This window comes from Mus pahari, chromosome 3, assembly GCF_900095145.1.
Source record: "Mus pahari chromosome 3, PAHARI_EIJ_v1.1, whole genome shotgun sequence".
Taxonomy (NCBI): domain Eukaryota; kingdom Metazoa; phylum Chordata; class Mammalia; order Rodentia; family Muridae; genus Mus; species Mus pahari.
In genome coordinates, this window is record NC_034592.1 from 73782461 (window position 1) to 73797956 (window position 15496).

At 34.9% G+C, this 15496-nt stretch overlaps 1 protein-coding gene across 1 annotated transcript; it reads right to left on the reverse strand.

Annotated features, from left to right (window-relative positions):
- Positions 1-4564: 4564 nt before the first annotated feature.
- LOC110319619 (olfactory receptor 4P4-like) lies at positions 4565-5509 on the reverse strand. Its single transcript, XM_021195117.1, has one exon. It carries the CDS (start codon positions 5507-5509, stop codon positions 4565-4567), a length of 945 nt encoding a protein of 314 aa, XP_021050776.1.
- Positions 5510-15496: the final 9987 nt, after the last annotated feature.

A 15496-nucleotide genomic window follows, 5' to 3' on the forward strand; every position in this document is an offset into this window, starting at 1 on the left:
TCTCTCTCTCTCTCTCTCTCTCTCTCTCACACACACACACACACACACACACACTCACATGCAGAGGTATGAAATGCAGCATGTGCTTCTGTATATGTGTGTGTATGGTTGGGTATTTATATGTATAGATATACTAAATAAAACACTCTGCTTTACCTTCTGAGGAAAACATTGCATTTGGCATGGGGGAGAAAGGGACCCTTATCAACATTGCTGATATGCATAATAGGGTGTTTTCTTTCAAAGGAAGAAGGTGATGAATCTGAGGGAGTTAGAACTGCATGTAAATCATACATGTTTGAAATATGTTAAGCATTCACAGTGGAGATAATAGAAGGAAAAGCATGAAAGAGGATTATCCAGGTCACTCAAAGATAATTGTCAGGTCATATGAACATGGCAGTTAGTAATGGATCTTTAGATGGTATATGTAGAACATGTTAGAAAATAAAAGTTTAAATTCTGTTCATAAAAATTGAAAATGGAAGGGATAAGTTGATAATTTCTGAGGTATAATAGAAAGTTGGGGAATTTAATGGAAATAGGAAGGTGAAGAGCTGTGCACATTTTTATTTTTATTTTTTTATTTTTTGGAAGTCTTTCAAAGCTAGAAACTGAAAATTTTGTTACAAGTAATGAAATTCATGGAGAAGGTTTTCGATATGTGGACGATGTGCTTATAAATTTTATGTTAAGATGACATGATTACAAGTTGTGCATTTACTGTCCTTGAGTTCCTTGAGAGTTTCCTGGATGTAACTCTCTACTTTTCTGAGCAAATAAGAATAATGATTTTGGGCTTAGTAAGAGTCAGACCTTATAGCCAGGTTTTCTTTTAGCTTGCCTATAGTAGGCACCTTCAGCGTCTCAGTTCTCGGTTAATAATGTACCTTGAATATATTATTTTCCTTATTTCAAGCTAAAACTTTGTGGTGTAAAATGAGCATATTGAGGGGCATCTCTGTACACACTTGAATATTTTATAGATGTGCTCCACACCTCTGAGCTAGACAAGACTACCAAGCAATGTGTCCAGTATTATTTTTCTTTAATCTATGGGCTTAGACTGTTCATAATTAGGATATACTTCTTAAATGACTGTGCTTAGGATTAGACTCATTCTATTTGTTAAGGACTTAAAAGACAATAGTACTTGTTATTGGTCATGTTATAAATATTCGTATCTAAAGACTTCATGTATTTTTATTTAACCCCAAATAAAATGCAACATTCACCATGGGTGCAATAAAATTTTGACTTTCATGGTTGAATTATATTATATGCTAATTAAAGTTTAGGTCTACTACACAGCAGAGAAACTGAGCTTGGTACTGTGAGCCAGAACAAACATACATATAAAATAAACATGTGTATAACTGTCATAATTCTTGGTTAAGAGCCAACTTCTATTGTTTTGTTAAATACATGTTGTAAATATGCCAAATATAAACATCTGTGTTTATGTCAGTTGACTACTGATGCCAACAGCCTTGTTCATGGAGGAATATGTCTTTAGATAATCGTTGGCACTTACAGCAGAGAATCAGACATAATTGAAAGACATGAATCTTGCTATAGCATAGAAGCTAAGTGTTCTGAAAGGTTCATAGACTTATAAGCAGGTCTGGGGCTCAGGGAAAATTTTAGAAGAGGTTTAGGAAAAACATAAGAGCAAGGGGAAAGCACAGAATATTGAATAACAGCATTTGGGTCAGAATATAAATGTTAACTATCATAAATACATCTTACTATGGCATCAAAGAGAATCATTGACCAAAAAGTCATAAAACAATACTTCCAAGGATTGTAGGAATCATGAGATAAAGAAATAAATCAACACTGAAAAATAAATTCATCAGAAATTTAAATTTTATTAAGAGAACATAAAAGTAGAAAATTAATCACAGTTCAATATTATTTTCAAACCCAATATTGTAACATTATATTTCCAACTAAAATTTCATATCTTAAAAACAAAAACAAATCATAGCATAATTTTTTGTGGTTTATTTATCTGAAAAAGTCTGTTTGATCTAGAAATTTCTTGTGACTAATTTTCTCAATCATCAAATGTTGCAAGCAGGAAAATATTCATCATACTAATCTACACACAAAGAAGCACATGTCTGCACAATATAATTTAATAAGTAAAATTCTACTATTCCAAGAAAAGATGTTACACTGTATCAATCAATAATATATGTGCACAAATAATGATCACTTTAGTTTGGAAAGGGAAGATATTTTCCTTTAATACCCTAGACTTTTGAACAGGTGCATTGCTTGAATGAATGATTTAGATGAATTAAAAAGTGTGTTGACTTTAAGATTCTCTCCCTTTCTAATACCTACATGATTCTAAGAGATGAATACCTCAGTAAGGGAATTATGTATAGAATAAATTAGGAAATCCTGACTGAGAAAAGACAAAAGCCTTGGTAAAGGGAAATATATAAACAAAAAAATTAAATCAGTAAGCTGAGATAGAGAGAATATTGCGGCAACATTATCTAATACATGATAAAAATTGTAAGCACAACAGTAATATTTTGCTAGTGCAGTTAATAAAAAAGTAAGATTTTAGAAAGAATGTACAAAGGCTAGATTCTGTCTTTGATAAGTAAATACAGTTATTTACTGATTGTTTTCATTTTTTCTAAAAAATAGTTTTTCATATAAGACTTTAGGTGACATCAGAATAATCTATAATTAGAAGCACAGTAAGTATGAGGATACAAAAGACAAATAAAAGTTGCAGTTAAAATTTATTGGTAAACTACATGTCAAGTGTACTTAAAAGTCCTAAGTAAAAATGAATAGACATAAACATATAAAATCAAAATGTATTTGAGTATCATTTGTAGTGATAATTTAGCTGTTATATTTTTCTTAGTTTGGTTTTGGTTGGATTTGATTATTTTTCATTATTTATTTTCTGTTTTCAATACATCTTGACCGCAGTTTCTCCTCCTTTCACTTCTCCCTAACTTCTCCTCCATTTCTCTTCAGTAAACAAAGCAGACCTCCCAGAGATATCCAGAGAACATGGCTTAACAAGATACAATAAGACTAGGCACACACCCTCATATCAAGTCTGGATGAGTCAACCCAGATGAGAAAAGATATCAGAAGAGCTGATAGAAGAGTCAGAGACACCCAACACCTACTTTTAGGAGCCCCAATAAAGCAAAAATATAACAACCATAACATATGTACAGAGGACGTAGCACAAATCTATGCAAGCTCATTTTTAAGAAACATTTCTAAAGAAACAAGGTATAAAATAATGAATTTAATTTATGTGACACATGTATATTATTATACTCATAATCTTGCTCAATCTAACTATTAAAATCTAATTGTTTTACTTTTTTTTTTAAAGAACTGCTATCAAATCCAGGATTTTCTGAAAATTGTAAATACCTTCAGGATTAGCAGCATTGGATAAAGGGGGAATTTGGGTATTCTGTCTGGTTTTTGCTTGCATGTTTGTTTGGATAGTTTGTTTGTTGGTTAGTTGGTTGGTTGGTTGGTTGATGGGTTGATTGTTTGGTTTTAGTTTTTGATTTGCCACCAGAATCTTCCTGGAGAAGATAAAACTGAGTGAGGGGGTATATATGAAGCATGTACTCTCAACCACAGTAACAAGAACAAGCTAGGTAAGACAGACTAAGGAAAAATGAACTGGAACTGGGAGAAACTTTGTGTGCATCCATATAAAGAGTATCACAAGAAGAAATATAGGTAATGAGAGAGCAAAGCATATATCATGAAAATGTCTGATGAGACATGCTGCCATAAGACATTTGTGCATTAAGTAAGTGATCTTCCAGCTGTGAAATATTATATCACTCATGTATACATAAATATATTCATATGACTGTTGCCAGCTGCTAAAGCATTGTCAGGAACAATTACAAAAGATAAATGTCTGGCTGAATTTCCCAAATTCAAAAGCCAATAATCACAACAGCTTACCTGTTCAAGCATAGTGAGTACTGATGGTATAGAATTAGATTTAAATCTGCTCTGCAAGGGGTGAGAAGAGGAAGGGAAGGAAATATGGGAGCTTAATGTATTCAGAGTATATTACATAGATGTATGAAAATGCACTTATATAATCCAATATCATGCTCATGAATATATGACAAGAGGAAATATTAAAAATAATAAAACCAACAAGTGAGAAAACTGAATTAAATTTCTTTGTAATTTATTTTGAGACAGAAGATTAAAGTTGTTAGAGATTTACTTCATTATCAGTGTGAGGTGTGTGTGTGTGTGTGTGTGTGTGTGTGTGTGTGTGTGTGTGTATGTTGTGTGTGTGTGTGTGTTGGGTTTTCTAGGAAAGGAACCTAGGCTTTCCCCGTACTTTTCACGTCCTCTACCAAATGAAAGTAATTCCTGCAGCTTTTATATCCACCTGATCACCTCTGGATACACATGTATTATAAAGACTAGACAGAGGACTAAGTTGTTCCTTTGGCTAATGACTTTCCCCCCAATACTTTGAATTTTCTGTTACCTCTCAAATAGTAGCTGACCTAGGAACATCAGAGCAGAATCACAAGATTCTTTCACATATTTCAACTCTGAATGACAGCCGAGACCACACCTTGTGCATGGCACTTTTCATTTCACTGTTTCTCAGAGTATAGATAAGGGGATTCAACATTGGGGCAATCACGGTGTAAAACACAGAAATTTCCTTATCTTTGTTCTCACTTCCTGCAGGTAAAATATAGATATAAATACAGGGCCCAAAAAATAAAACTACTACCATTATGTGTGAACTACAGGTTGAGAGTGCTTTGCGCTGCCCTGCAGATGATCTTGTCCTCAGAGAATACAATATAAGTATGTAAGAAACAAGTAGTACAATAAAAATGGCAACAACCACCATCCCAGAGTTGGCAATTGATAAGATACTAACAACATGAACATCTTTACAGACCAATCTCAAAAGAGGCTTGATGTCACACACATAGTGATTGATGTGGTTGGGACCACAGAATGGCAGACTGAGCACCATCAATAGTAAAGCAATGGAGTGCCAGAACCCCAGTACCCAGGCTGTGACAATCAACATATCACATCTCCTCCTGCTCATGATAACCATATAGTGCAGAGGCTTGACAATAGCAACATAGCGGTCCAAGGCCATGGACACCAGGATGAAGATTTCCACACCTGCCAGCAAGTGGGCAGTGAAGAGCTGGGTCATGCACTCATTATAGGAAATGTTTTTTCTTGTTGAGGCCAAGTCCCTGATGAGCCTGGGAATCACAGTGGAGGTGTAGCAGAGGTCCATGAGGGAAAGATGGCAGAGAAAATAATACATTGGTTGTTCAATTAGGTGGCTGCAGGTGATGGTGAGTAGGACAACAGAGTTCCCCATTAAGACAGCCAGGTAGCAAAGCAGGAACAAGAGAAAGAACAACAGCTCTATTTGTCTATTCTCCCAAAGACCCGTAAAAATGAACTCAGTGACGTTTTTATAATTTTCCATGAATACTAGGTGAATCCACATGCACAGCTGAAACTTAATTTATCTGAAATTAAACAACCAAGGAAAATGCAACTTTGACAGATTTTTTTAAAACTTTTATAAGATAATATACTGAGTAACAATAGTCATATTTGATTCATTTAAATGCATTAATTAAGCACATTAAATAAAGTATATAAATATATACCTAATTCTTAATTAAATAGTATTAATAGTGGTATTGTATACCTAGAGAATTTTATGAATATTTTATACATATTAAACTCTGATAAAGACAAATTGTTTCTGTGCTGATATACATTTTACATATGAACAAATACAGAAATGGCTGAATTACAGAATTACAGAAACTCCTTAAAATAATATAAATCTAAACACTTCATATTTTGCCCAATTCAATTTTACTAATTTCTCTTTCATATTTTTCAATACAAGGAAGAATTCCACTCATTTTCCTTCCTCAAAAAAGATTATATTATATTACATTGTTTCTGCATTATTAAATATATAAAAGTTCGTAAGTCTTGATTCTATGTGTCACATCTAATTTAACTATATGTTCCTATCTCATTGTTAGAAATTTATACAGTATTTGGAATTAATAGCAGTATTCTAAAGAATGTAATGGTCTTAATCATACTTGTGAAAGGGCAAGAATAGTCTGACAGTAATTTCAGTGTTCTCCTTAGATGATTCCAAAAAACAAAAGAAACTAACAAACAAAAAAAACCTCAATACACCAAGAGTCTAAGAATAAATAATTTGAGGTAACTATGTCTGGCATTTAAATAGAAAGTATAACTTCTATATTTCTCTAAGAATGTAACAGCATATTTTAGAGATAACTGATAGCATTTTTGTTGGCGGGGGGGGGTTGAGACAGGGTTTTTCTGTATAGCCCTGGCTGTCCTGGAACTCACTTTATAGACCATGCTGGCCTCGAACTCAGAAATCCACTGCCTCTGCCTCCCAAGTGCTGGGATTAAAGGTGTGCGCCACCATGCCCAGCTAACTGGTAACATCTTATAGTCACTAGAGTGCTAATCATTCCTCTGGAACTGTCCTGTTTATTTACTCCCATACTGAGAATATGGTAGCCATGGTGATGTTGATATCTTGGGATATCAAGGAAATAAGTTAACTATATCATGTTTTAACAATATTTCAATGTCCTTCTCAACAAAATCATACTTTATTTCTAATAGAATATAAAATTTAACGGGTTTTTGAATAGAGGTAGTAGGGCAGAATTTTACCAAGGGGCTAAAGCACTCAATTCTGTGGTTTTTATTCTATATATGAGATTAGCTACATTCCCCCTGCATCAACTAGTGAAAAGTATTAAGGCTTTTGTTTTCTGTTTTCCCACCAAAGGATTGTTTGACAACAACTTGATAACCACTATTTACTACACAAAATAAAATACTGACTTTATATAAATTTGTTCCAGATTCATACTATACAGAATAATTTGTGGATTGAAGAGGCAAATAAAATGAGCATAAACAAGAAAGAAAGAAAAAAAAAAAACCATAGAAATCACAAATCCTAATGGTTCAAAGTATTGTATAGATATTGATGTAAGCATGAAACTTTTTAATACAATAATCCAGTTCTATTTTATTTGCATTACTCAGATGTTCTAAGAAATGCAACTAAAGCTTCAAGGTTGTTTTACAGAGTATCTATTGGTCGATCAAATAAATCTCAGTATGTAGAATCATCTACAAGCTCTGCTCTATCTCAAAGTCCCTCTGTTCTTTTCATTTTAAGTTGATTATTATTTAAGTAGAGAAGAAAGGAAAAGAAGTAGGATAGGAAGGAATGAGGGAGGGAAGAAGGCACAAATAGAATCTTTCAAAATCAAGAAAAAGAAATTTTCATAATCATATTTAGAGAAAACATACTTTCAGTTTAGTAACATACCTTGTCTTTAAAACTTGTATTTATTTTCTAAAAGTCTACATTTTATTTTTAATAGAATGTCCTCAAAAACATACTCTTTTCATATTGTTTTCAATGCTTTGTTAACTGCATCTTGAACCAGAAAAATAGACAAAAAGAAAACCATTGAAATGTGTCCCCTGAGACTTAAATAAAAGACCATGTGAATGTCTGGCTAGGGTTAACCATCAAGAAGTATTTTCTATTTTCTTTGCCACTTTAAATAATCTCATTTTCTTGTAGATAATTGTAAATCATCAAAGCCTAATCTCAATGTCATGTACAATTAAAGGAATAGAAAGTATTACATGCTTTATATTTAGCAGTAATAATGCTCTAAACATAGTATTAAATTGTTTTTATCATTTTTTTTCTATTTTTATCTCCATTATGACCTGGTAAGCCCTATGCCAGTTTATTGTTGCATGTTTTCTAAATAGTCGTACAACAGGACAAGGCTGCACATGAACAAACAAGGTATCTCAACACTGTTACATATTTCTGAAGTTCATGCTTAAATAAAAGGAACTTAAAACCTTTGCTAATAAGCTAATTGTCACTATAATTTCCACATAATTTAAAAAATATCTTATTACTTAACTAACTGTGAGTAAAGATATATCAGGAATTAGATTTATAAGTGGAATTTGTAAATACCATATTTTGTGCAGAATAAAATTAGTACCTTGAAGAGTTGATTATAATCATAGCTCTCTTTCTAAACACACACACACACACACACACACACACACACACACACACACACATGCTATTCATAACACTTACTTCTGTCAGAATTCAAATATTTCTGAGATGTCATGTTTCCTTTAAAATGCTTCATCCTTTCTTTTCTTTGACCTGTAAGTGAAACAAAACGTTAGATGTTGAAAGAACCTATCTTTCCCAGGAATCTTAACCCAATGGAGCTTTGAAAGATTTACTGCCTGAAATACTTTAAGCTGAAAGAAAAGAAAACCCAAGGGGAACAGTCTCAGGAGCACTTTTTGCAATATGTCTATTCTATGGTTATGAATGTGAAGGTCAAGCCAACACTAATTAGTGGTCACATATCAAGGAATTCTTTTATTTACTCTTAAGAACTATGGCATAATATAATGGAATTACATAATGACATGTAATAAATGCTGGATTGCTTTTCATTTAAGTGTATCACTGTGCTAAAATAGTAAACCCATGTCTATTAATATTACCAATATTAAAATCAATATTAAAATCATTATTATGAAAACTTGCAAATACTTCTCAGTGTTTAATTGTGCCCACTAGAAATTTAGAAGGCACACAGAGTACTTTGGTTAATAGGGACTCACAAGCATTAGTGTAATGCTAAAAGTAGAAAATTCTACAGGATGTAATGTGTTGTCCTTGTTTTTGATATGTGGAATTACTCTTACCCGTACCAGAAGCAGCTTGAATAATGGGCAATTGAACCTGTGTATTTTTATAAATAATTCCTTCTCATTTAGTTGTTCTACCAAATATTTACCTACTTATGATAAGCTCTTGATATAAAACTGTTAATGCAAGTCTGTCATAGTGACATATGTCTCCAGTCATCCATCAATCAGGAGACTGAGTCAGGAGGATTGACATAAGTTTTAAGATAACTTTGTGTTCCTTCAGAGTTCTACTTCAACCAGGAATAGTTAGTAAGGCTCTGTCTTAAAGTAGAACACATATCACTATTTACTAGGGATCTGGGAAATATTTTGCTCTAATATGCCATTCTCACATGTTGGCTCCTCCCTCTAAGCCTTGTGTTCCGCCTCTTGCAGACAGGTTGGGAGTTTCTTCCTGAAACCCTGGATCTGGACAGCGTCCTCGAACCGCCCACTGTCACCGCCCACCGTCGCCTGGACCTGCCCACCATCGGACACCTGCCCGCCACTGCCAGGACTGCCCACCATCGCGAGAACGCCGTGGCAACTTCTAAGGACTCAGGGGAATGCTGGGAACCCTTCTTTGTATTTAAGCCAGTCCTGACAATAAAGATTAGGGCTTTGATCAGACACTTTGCCAAGGCCCCATATTTTCCTTTGCAGCCCTGTTCTTTCTCAGGAGTTCTCGTCCTCCAGTTCGGATCCACAGTGGGTTCAGCAAGCAGGAGTGCGAACCCACCCCAAGGTGTTCTGCCCATGCAGACAAGGCGCCGGTCTGCGTGCAGGCAGGAACACCACACTCACACATTTACATATAAGTCATTACCCGCATGTTTATATATATATTTCACTTACTAGTTTTAAAATTATTTTGTTTCCATTTTCCTTCCTTTTTACTTGCCTTTATTAATCCTATTTACCACTGTTTGTGTGGCAATTCAATATACAAAATTCTTTTCTATGACTTCACTTTATAGCTTCTAAAATATACTTTTTTTTAAATTTCAATTTACCATATGGTAAAAATGTTCTATTCTTAAACAAGAAAATGGTACTAAATTGGCTTAATTTGCTTATCCTCGTGTCATTTGATTACTAAATACCTTTACAGCCACTTTTCAGGTCAGACTCTAGACAGTACTTTATCATTTATTTAAGACTAATGAAATTCATAACATTGTTTAAACACATCATAAAAGAAACTTGTATTCACTGATTTAATTGTCTTCTTGGAGGATTACTGCTTTCTTGCTCTTTCTGAAATCTGGCTGGCTGATTTAAATAATATTTTTGGCTCAAACTACTCTCCTAGCTGACTGCTTAAATCTGGCTTCTCTCAGCTTCTCACTGAGTTGGTCTGCTTGACATCAAACTAACTCTGGCAATTGGTTCTAATCTTCTTGGACCTTCTCATTCTCTGAGCTTTCTCTTTCACCTGTGTCTAACTTGTTATCTCTCCAACCTATCTTTGTAAAAATGTACCAGTAAAACAAAGGTAAAAACTTCCTCCTCTTGCACTGCTTTAAGTTCTTTCTTTCCTATGCTGTTCCCTTGAAAATTGGGCATATCTTATCGCTGATTCATTTTGTTAAATCTTTCTCAAATTTGTCACTTTCTGTGTCCTTCAATGAGATGTAACAATCCAACGTGGATGCTTCCTCCTACCTTCATTGTTTGGGATTGAATGTGTGTATTGAGGGTGTATCTGTATTCCAGCTAGAGGTATAAAAGGTCTGTGTTCCAACCAGGTCACACAGACCTAGAAGGTCTTTGGATGCAAGGATGTTGCTGGATTAAAATTCCCTTATACCTTTTTCTTTTTTCAATTTAAACTAAAATTTGTACACATTTTAAGTATATCAACAGAAACAATAATCAATTCCATGAACTTAACAGTCCAAATAGCCTTAAGGAAAATTTATTGATGTGATGGTCCTACATAACTGCTATCCTGATTATATGTGCTCCAGCAAATGTCAGTATTGGCATCAAGGTTTTCCAATCTGCCAGTATGATGAATGATCTGTTCTTTTGCAGCCACTTTAATGAGCTTTCTTCATGCAGAGTGGTAAGTTTCAGTTTTCTGGATCATCTGTGTTGCTGTCTTTCTGCTTCTTTTCCTTTTTTGAGTTATGCATTTCATGTGGAATTTTCTCTTATTCTGATTGGACATTTGTCAAACTATATTGCCTAAGATATCTGTATAGTATCTTTAATACCTAGTTTGGGAGATCCCTTTGGGATTTTCCCATAATAAGGGATTACTTCAAATATCTTTTGCTGATCTGTCTTCATGATCTCAATCCCAACACTTACCAAACCTTCTAAGAAACCCAGAAGAGTGAGGTCTTCTAGAGAATTTTCTAGGAACACCTTATTGAATATCCCTTTTCAAATGAGCTTTTCTCTCACAGTGAATACAATGGACATTTGATATCTAGGACTATTGTCCATTGCTTTTCCAATTCCACAGTTATTAGAGCCAGTATCAGCCATGTCAGAATCCACTGATCCATGGTTGCTGATTGAGGGTTGTTTTTCTTTTTTTGGTTTCTTGAGACAGGGTTTCTCTGCATAGCCCTGGCTGTCCTGGAATTCACTTTGTAGACCAGGCAGGCCTCGAACTCAGAAATCCGCCTGCCTCTGCCTCCCAAATGCTGGGATTAAAGGTGTGCACCACCACCGCCTGGCTGCTGATTGAGGTTTTAAAGGTCTAAGACCCTTTTAACATTCTGCATTTGTATTTTTGAAAGCCAAAGTTTCAATTAATACCCAGCTGACATCTGGATTTGATATTGTCATCTTTATAGGACATTATCTATATGCATTAATCTATGTAAGAAATCAGTAAAAGTCTCTCTGGGACTTTTCTTAATCTTTGTGAAGGACATAGACATGTCTCCTTTTCCCTTTGTTAGTTTCTTAAAACTAACAAAGGACAGTATATAATAAAAGAGTCATAAAAATTGCATCTACTGTCTTAAATCAGCAAATTGCCCTTCACCTAACAGTGGATCTTTCACAATATTAACACCTGTAGGCATATTACAATATTCCATAGTTGCAACTTCTTGTAGCCACCAAGTCAGTTGTTGTTATTGAGAACAGTTTAACTGCTGCTAAATCATTCCAATCTTGGAGGAATAATCCTCTTTTGTGTAGCTCAGGTATTTAATATCTGTTCTCACTGGCTGGGAGTATTCCATGAGCTACTATAGACTCTTTAAAATGTTTAAAACTATATATTTTTTACAGGAATTCAGACTAGTTTTTCAATTTGTTATTAATTACCATGGGTACCCAATTAAGCACTTCTCTTCCTCTATCCCTTGATTCTCAAGTCTTTGCATTACAATAGCTAATTTTTCTTGTACATCTATTTTGTTGTTGGGTAATTATTTTTTTTCAACCTTTTTTGAGAAGAAATATATTAAGATTATAATTGAAAGGCGGGAGGAGTATACTCTAGTGGTCATAATTTCAATAAGTATTATGATAACATTTTCAAGTAACATTACCATCCTTTCAATTCTTACCCTTGGTCTTAACAGATCTGAAATGGAATTCTCCATGCATAAATCAGGAGAAGTATGACTATACAGTAAAATTTGTCTCAGAGGCTCCTATGTTGTTCTTTGACCTGGACTCAAGCATCCAGAATTTCCTGAGTTTCTCTAGGTTTTCATCCAAACTGAAAGAATTTACCCTTCTTGTGGAGCTGATCCCAGAGAAATTTTTCCTATGTCACTTTCTATTCTAGTTTTCTGCAACGTTTCTGTCAGATGTTCTCTGAAACAACACTTACATTAGGTAAATGGAAGTTTCTTTTACAATACAAGGTACTTTAATGTGTTTAGAATATTTTTTTAGCATTTTTCATTCCTTTTTTTTCATTTTGCAAGTTTTGACCTTTATTACTTTTAGCATTAACAATAAATAAAATAAATGTTCCATAAATCACTCCACTGATGGCTTTATTTGATAAATGAGATTTCTAAGGCCTATGCATTTACAATTTGTTACAGTTTTGAGGTAAGTTTATGAGATTGTCTTACTCTGCTTCAAGCCCTCAGTATCCACCCACATTTCCTTCAGACACTCAGTTCCCTGTCAACCTTCCTTCAAACTCATGCAGAATTTTTCTTGGTTTGACTTGTAATATTTTTCCGAATTTCCACACAATTATATATGCTTTATTTTTTTCTATACTTTTTTTCCTAAATAGTCATATGTGTTTGACTGACAGACTTTCCTCTATCCCTCACATATAAAATATACATATCATGTAAATTATAACAAAATTATGAAAGCTGTTGTTTTTTCTTTGATTTTACACTCTATAATCCATTCCCCATGCCCCATAGACCCTCTGACTGCTCCACATCGCACACCTTCTCCCCACCCCACCCCATTTCCATGTGGATGCCCCTAACCCCACCACACCTGACCTATAAACTCCCTGGGACCTCCAGTCTCTTGAGGGTTATGTGCATCATCTCTGAATGAACAGACTCAGAAAACCTCTACTGTATATGTGTTGGGGGCCTCATATCATCTGGTGTATGCTGCCTGGTTGGTAGTCCAGTGTTTGAGAGATCTCAGGAGTCCAGGTTAATTGAGACTTCTGGTCCTCCTACAGGATCACCCTTCTCCTCAGCTTCTTTCAGTCTTTCCTAACTCAACAACAGGGGTCAGCTGCTTTTGTTCATAGGTTGGGTACAAATATCTGCATCTGACTCTTTCAGCTGCTTGATGGGTCTTTTGGAGGGCAGTCATTCTAGATACCTTTTTGTGAGTGCTCCATAGCCTCAGAAATAGGGTCAGGCCTTGGAACCTCTCCTTGAACTGAATCCCACTTTGGGCCTGTCACTAGATCTTCTTTTCCTCATATTCCTCTTCATTTCTATCCCTGTAATTATTTCAGACCAGAACAATTATGGGTCAGAGATGTGACTGTGAAATGGCAATCCTATCCCTCATTGTCTTCCTGCTGAAGGGATCTATAAGTTCTCGTTCCCTACTGTCAGTTATTTTATCAAAATTCCCTCTCTTTGAATCCTGGAAGTCTCTCACTTATCTCTGGTACATTCTGGGGGGTCCCCCAACCTCCTATTTCCCGAGGTTGCCTGTTTACATTCTTTCTGCTGGCCCTCAGGGGTTCAGTACTTTTCCCTCACCCAATACCAGACCAGGCTCCACTCTACCCCTAACCCCCCTCACCTCATTCAATTTCCCTGTCTCATATTTATTATAATCAAAGAGATAAACAAATTTTGATATTACTTACTGTGATAGTTTGAGTATGCTTGACCCATGGGTGCCTGCATGGAGCAAAGTTTGTCACCATGATGATAATGAACTGACACTCTGAAACTGTAATCCAGCCCTAATTAAATATTTTCCTTTGTAAGAGTTGCCTTGATCATGATATCTCTGAACAGCAATAAAATCCTGCCTAAGACACTTTAAACTGGAGTTGAAAATATAAGTGAGTAATATGAGTATCTAGAAGAGGGAAAAATAAAGAAAAAATAGTACTTCTTACAGAGATGGTTAAGGTGGGCCTATAACTGAAGAATCTTGTATAATGGCTATTCTTGGTTGTAAACCAGACCACATCTAAAATTAATTAAAACACAAGTGGGGATTTCCCTCACCCCATATTTCAATCATTTGAAGTGGGAAGACCCACATCCAATTCATATCTTTGAGGGGAGGTGGGAATATTAACATTATTCTGTGACACACCTTCTGTGGCACCTATATGAGGGATTAAGAGAGAAGGAATTTACTGTCTACCTTTTGTCTGCATGTTTGTACTCTCACTAGCAAGACCATTCCTTTCTGGCAATAGAACCCACTAAGTTATGTTCCTCTAGAGAACCAAGATACTAATAAGTTATTCCTAGTAAGAGAAAATAAAACCTAATCACAAACTGTAACTGTTTACACATACAGTCTGTTAGTCTATGTCTTTATAGTGGAGAATTGAGTCCATTGATGTTAAGAGACAATAAGAAAAAGTGATTGTTGCTTCCTGTTATTTTGGTTGTTAGAGGTAGAATTATGTTTGTGTGGGATTGCAAGCTGGTACAACCACTCTAGAAATTAGTCTGGAGGTTCCTCAGAAAATTGGATGTAGTACTACCTGAGGGCCCATCTATATCACTCTGGGGTATATACATATATATATATATACCTAAAAGGTGCTCCAACATATAACAAGTACTCCACTATAGTCATGCCAGACTTATTTATAATAGCCCAGAAGCTGGAAAGAATCCAGATGTCCTTCAATAAAACAATGGATACAGAAAATGTGGTACATTTACACAATGGAGTACTACTCAGTTGTTATGAACACTGAATTCATGAAAATCTTAAGCAAATGGATGGAACTAGAAAATATCATCTTGAATGAGGTAACCTAATCACAAAATAACACACATGGTATGTACTCACTTATAAGTGGATATTAACCAAAAGCTCATAATACCAGTGATACAATTTACAGACCACATCAAGCTCAAAAGAAGAAAATCAAAGTGTTCCTTATTCTAAGGAGGAATGAAGTATCCACACGATGGTCATCCTTCTTGGTTTTCTTGTGTTTTTCATAATGTATCTTGGGTATTCTAAGTTT

Excerpts from the sequence above, each read along its gene's own strand:
- LOC110319619 (XM_021195117.1), bottom strand. The coding sequence starts at position 5,509 with ATGGAAAATTATAAAAACGTCACTGAGTTCATTTTTACGGGTCTTTGG.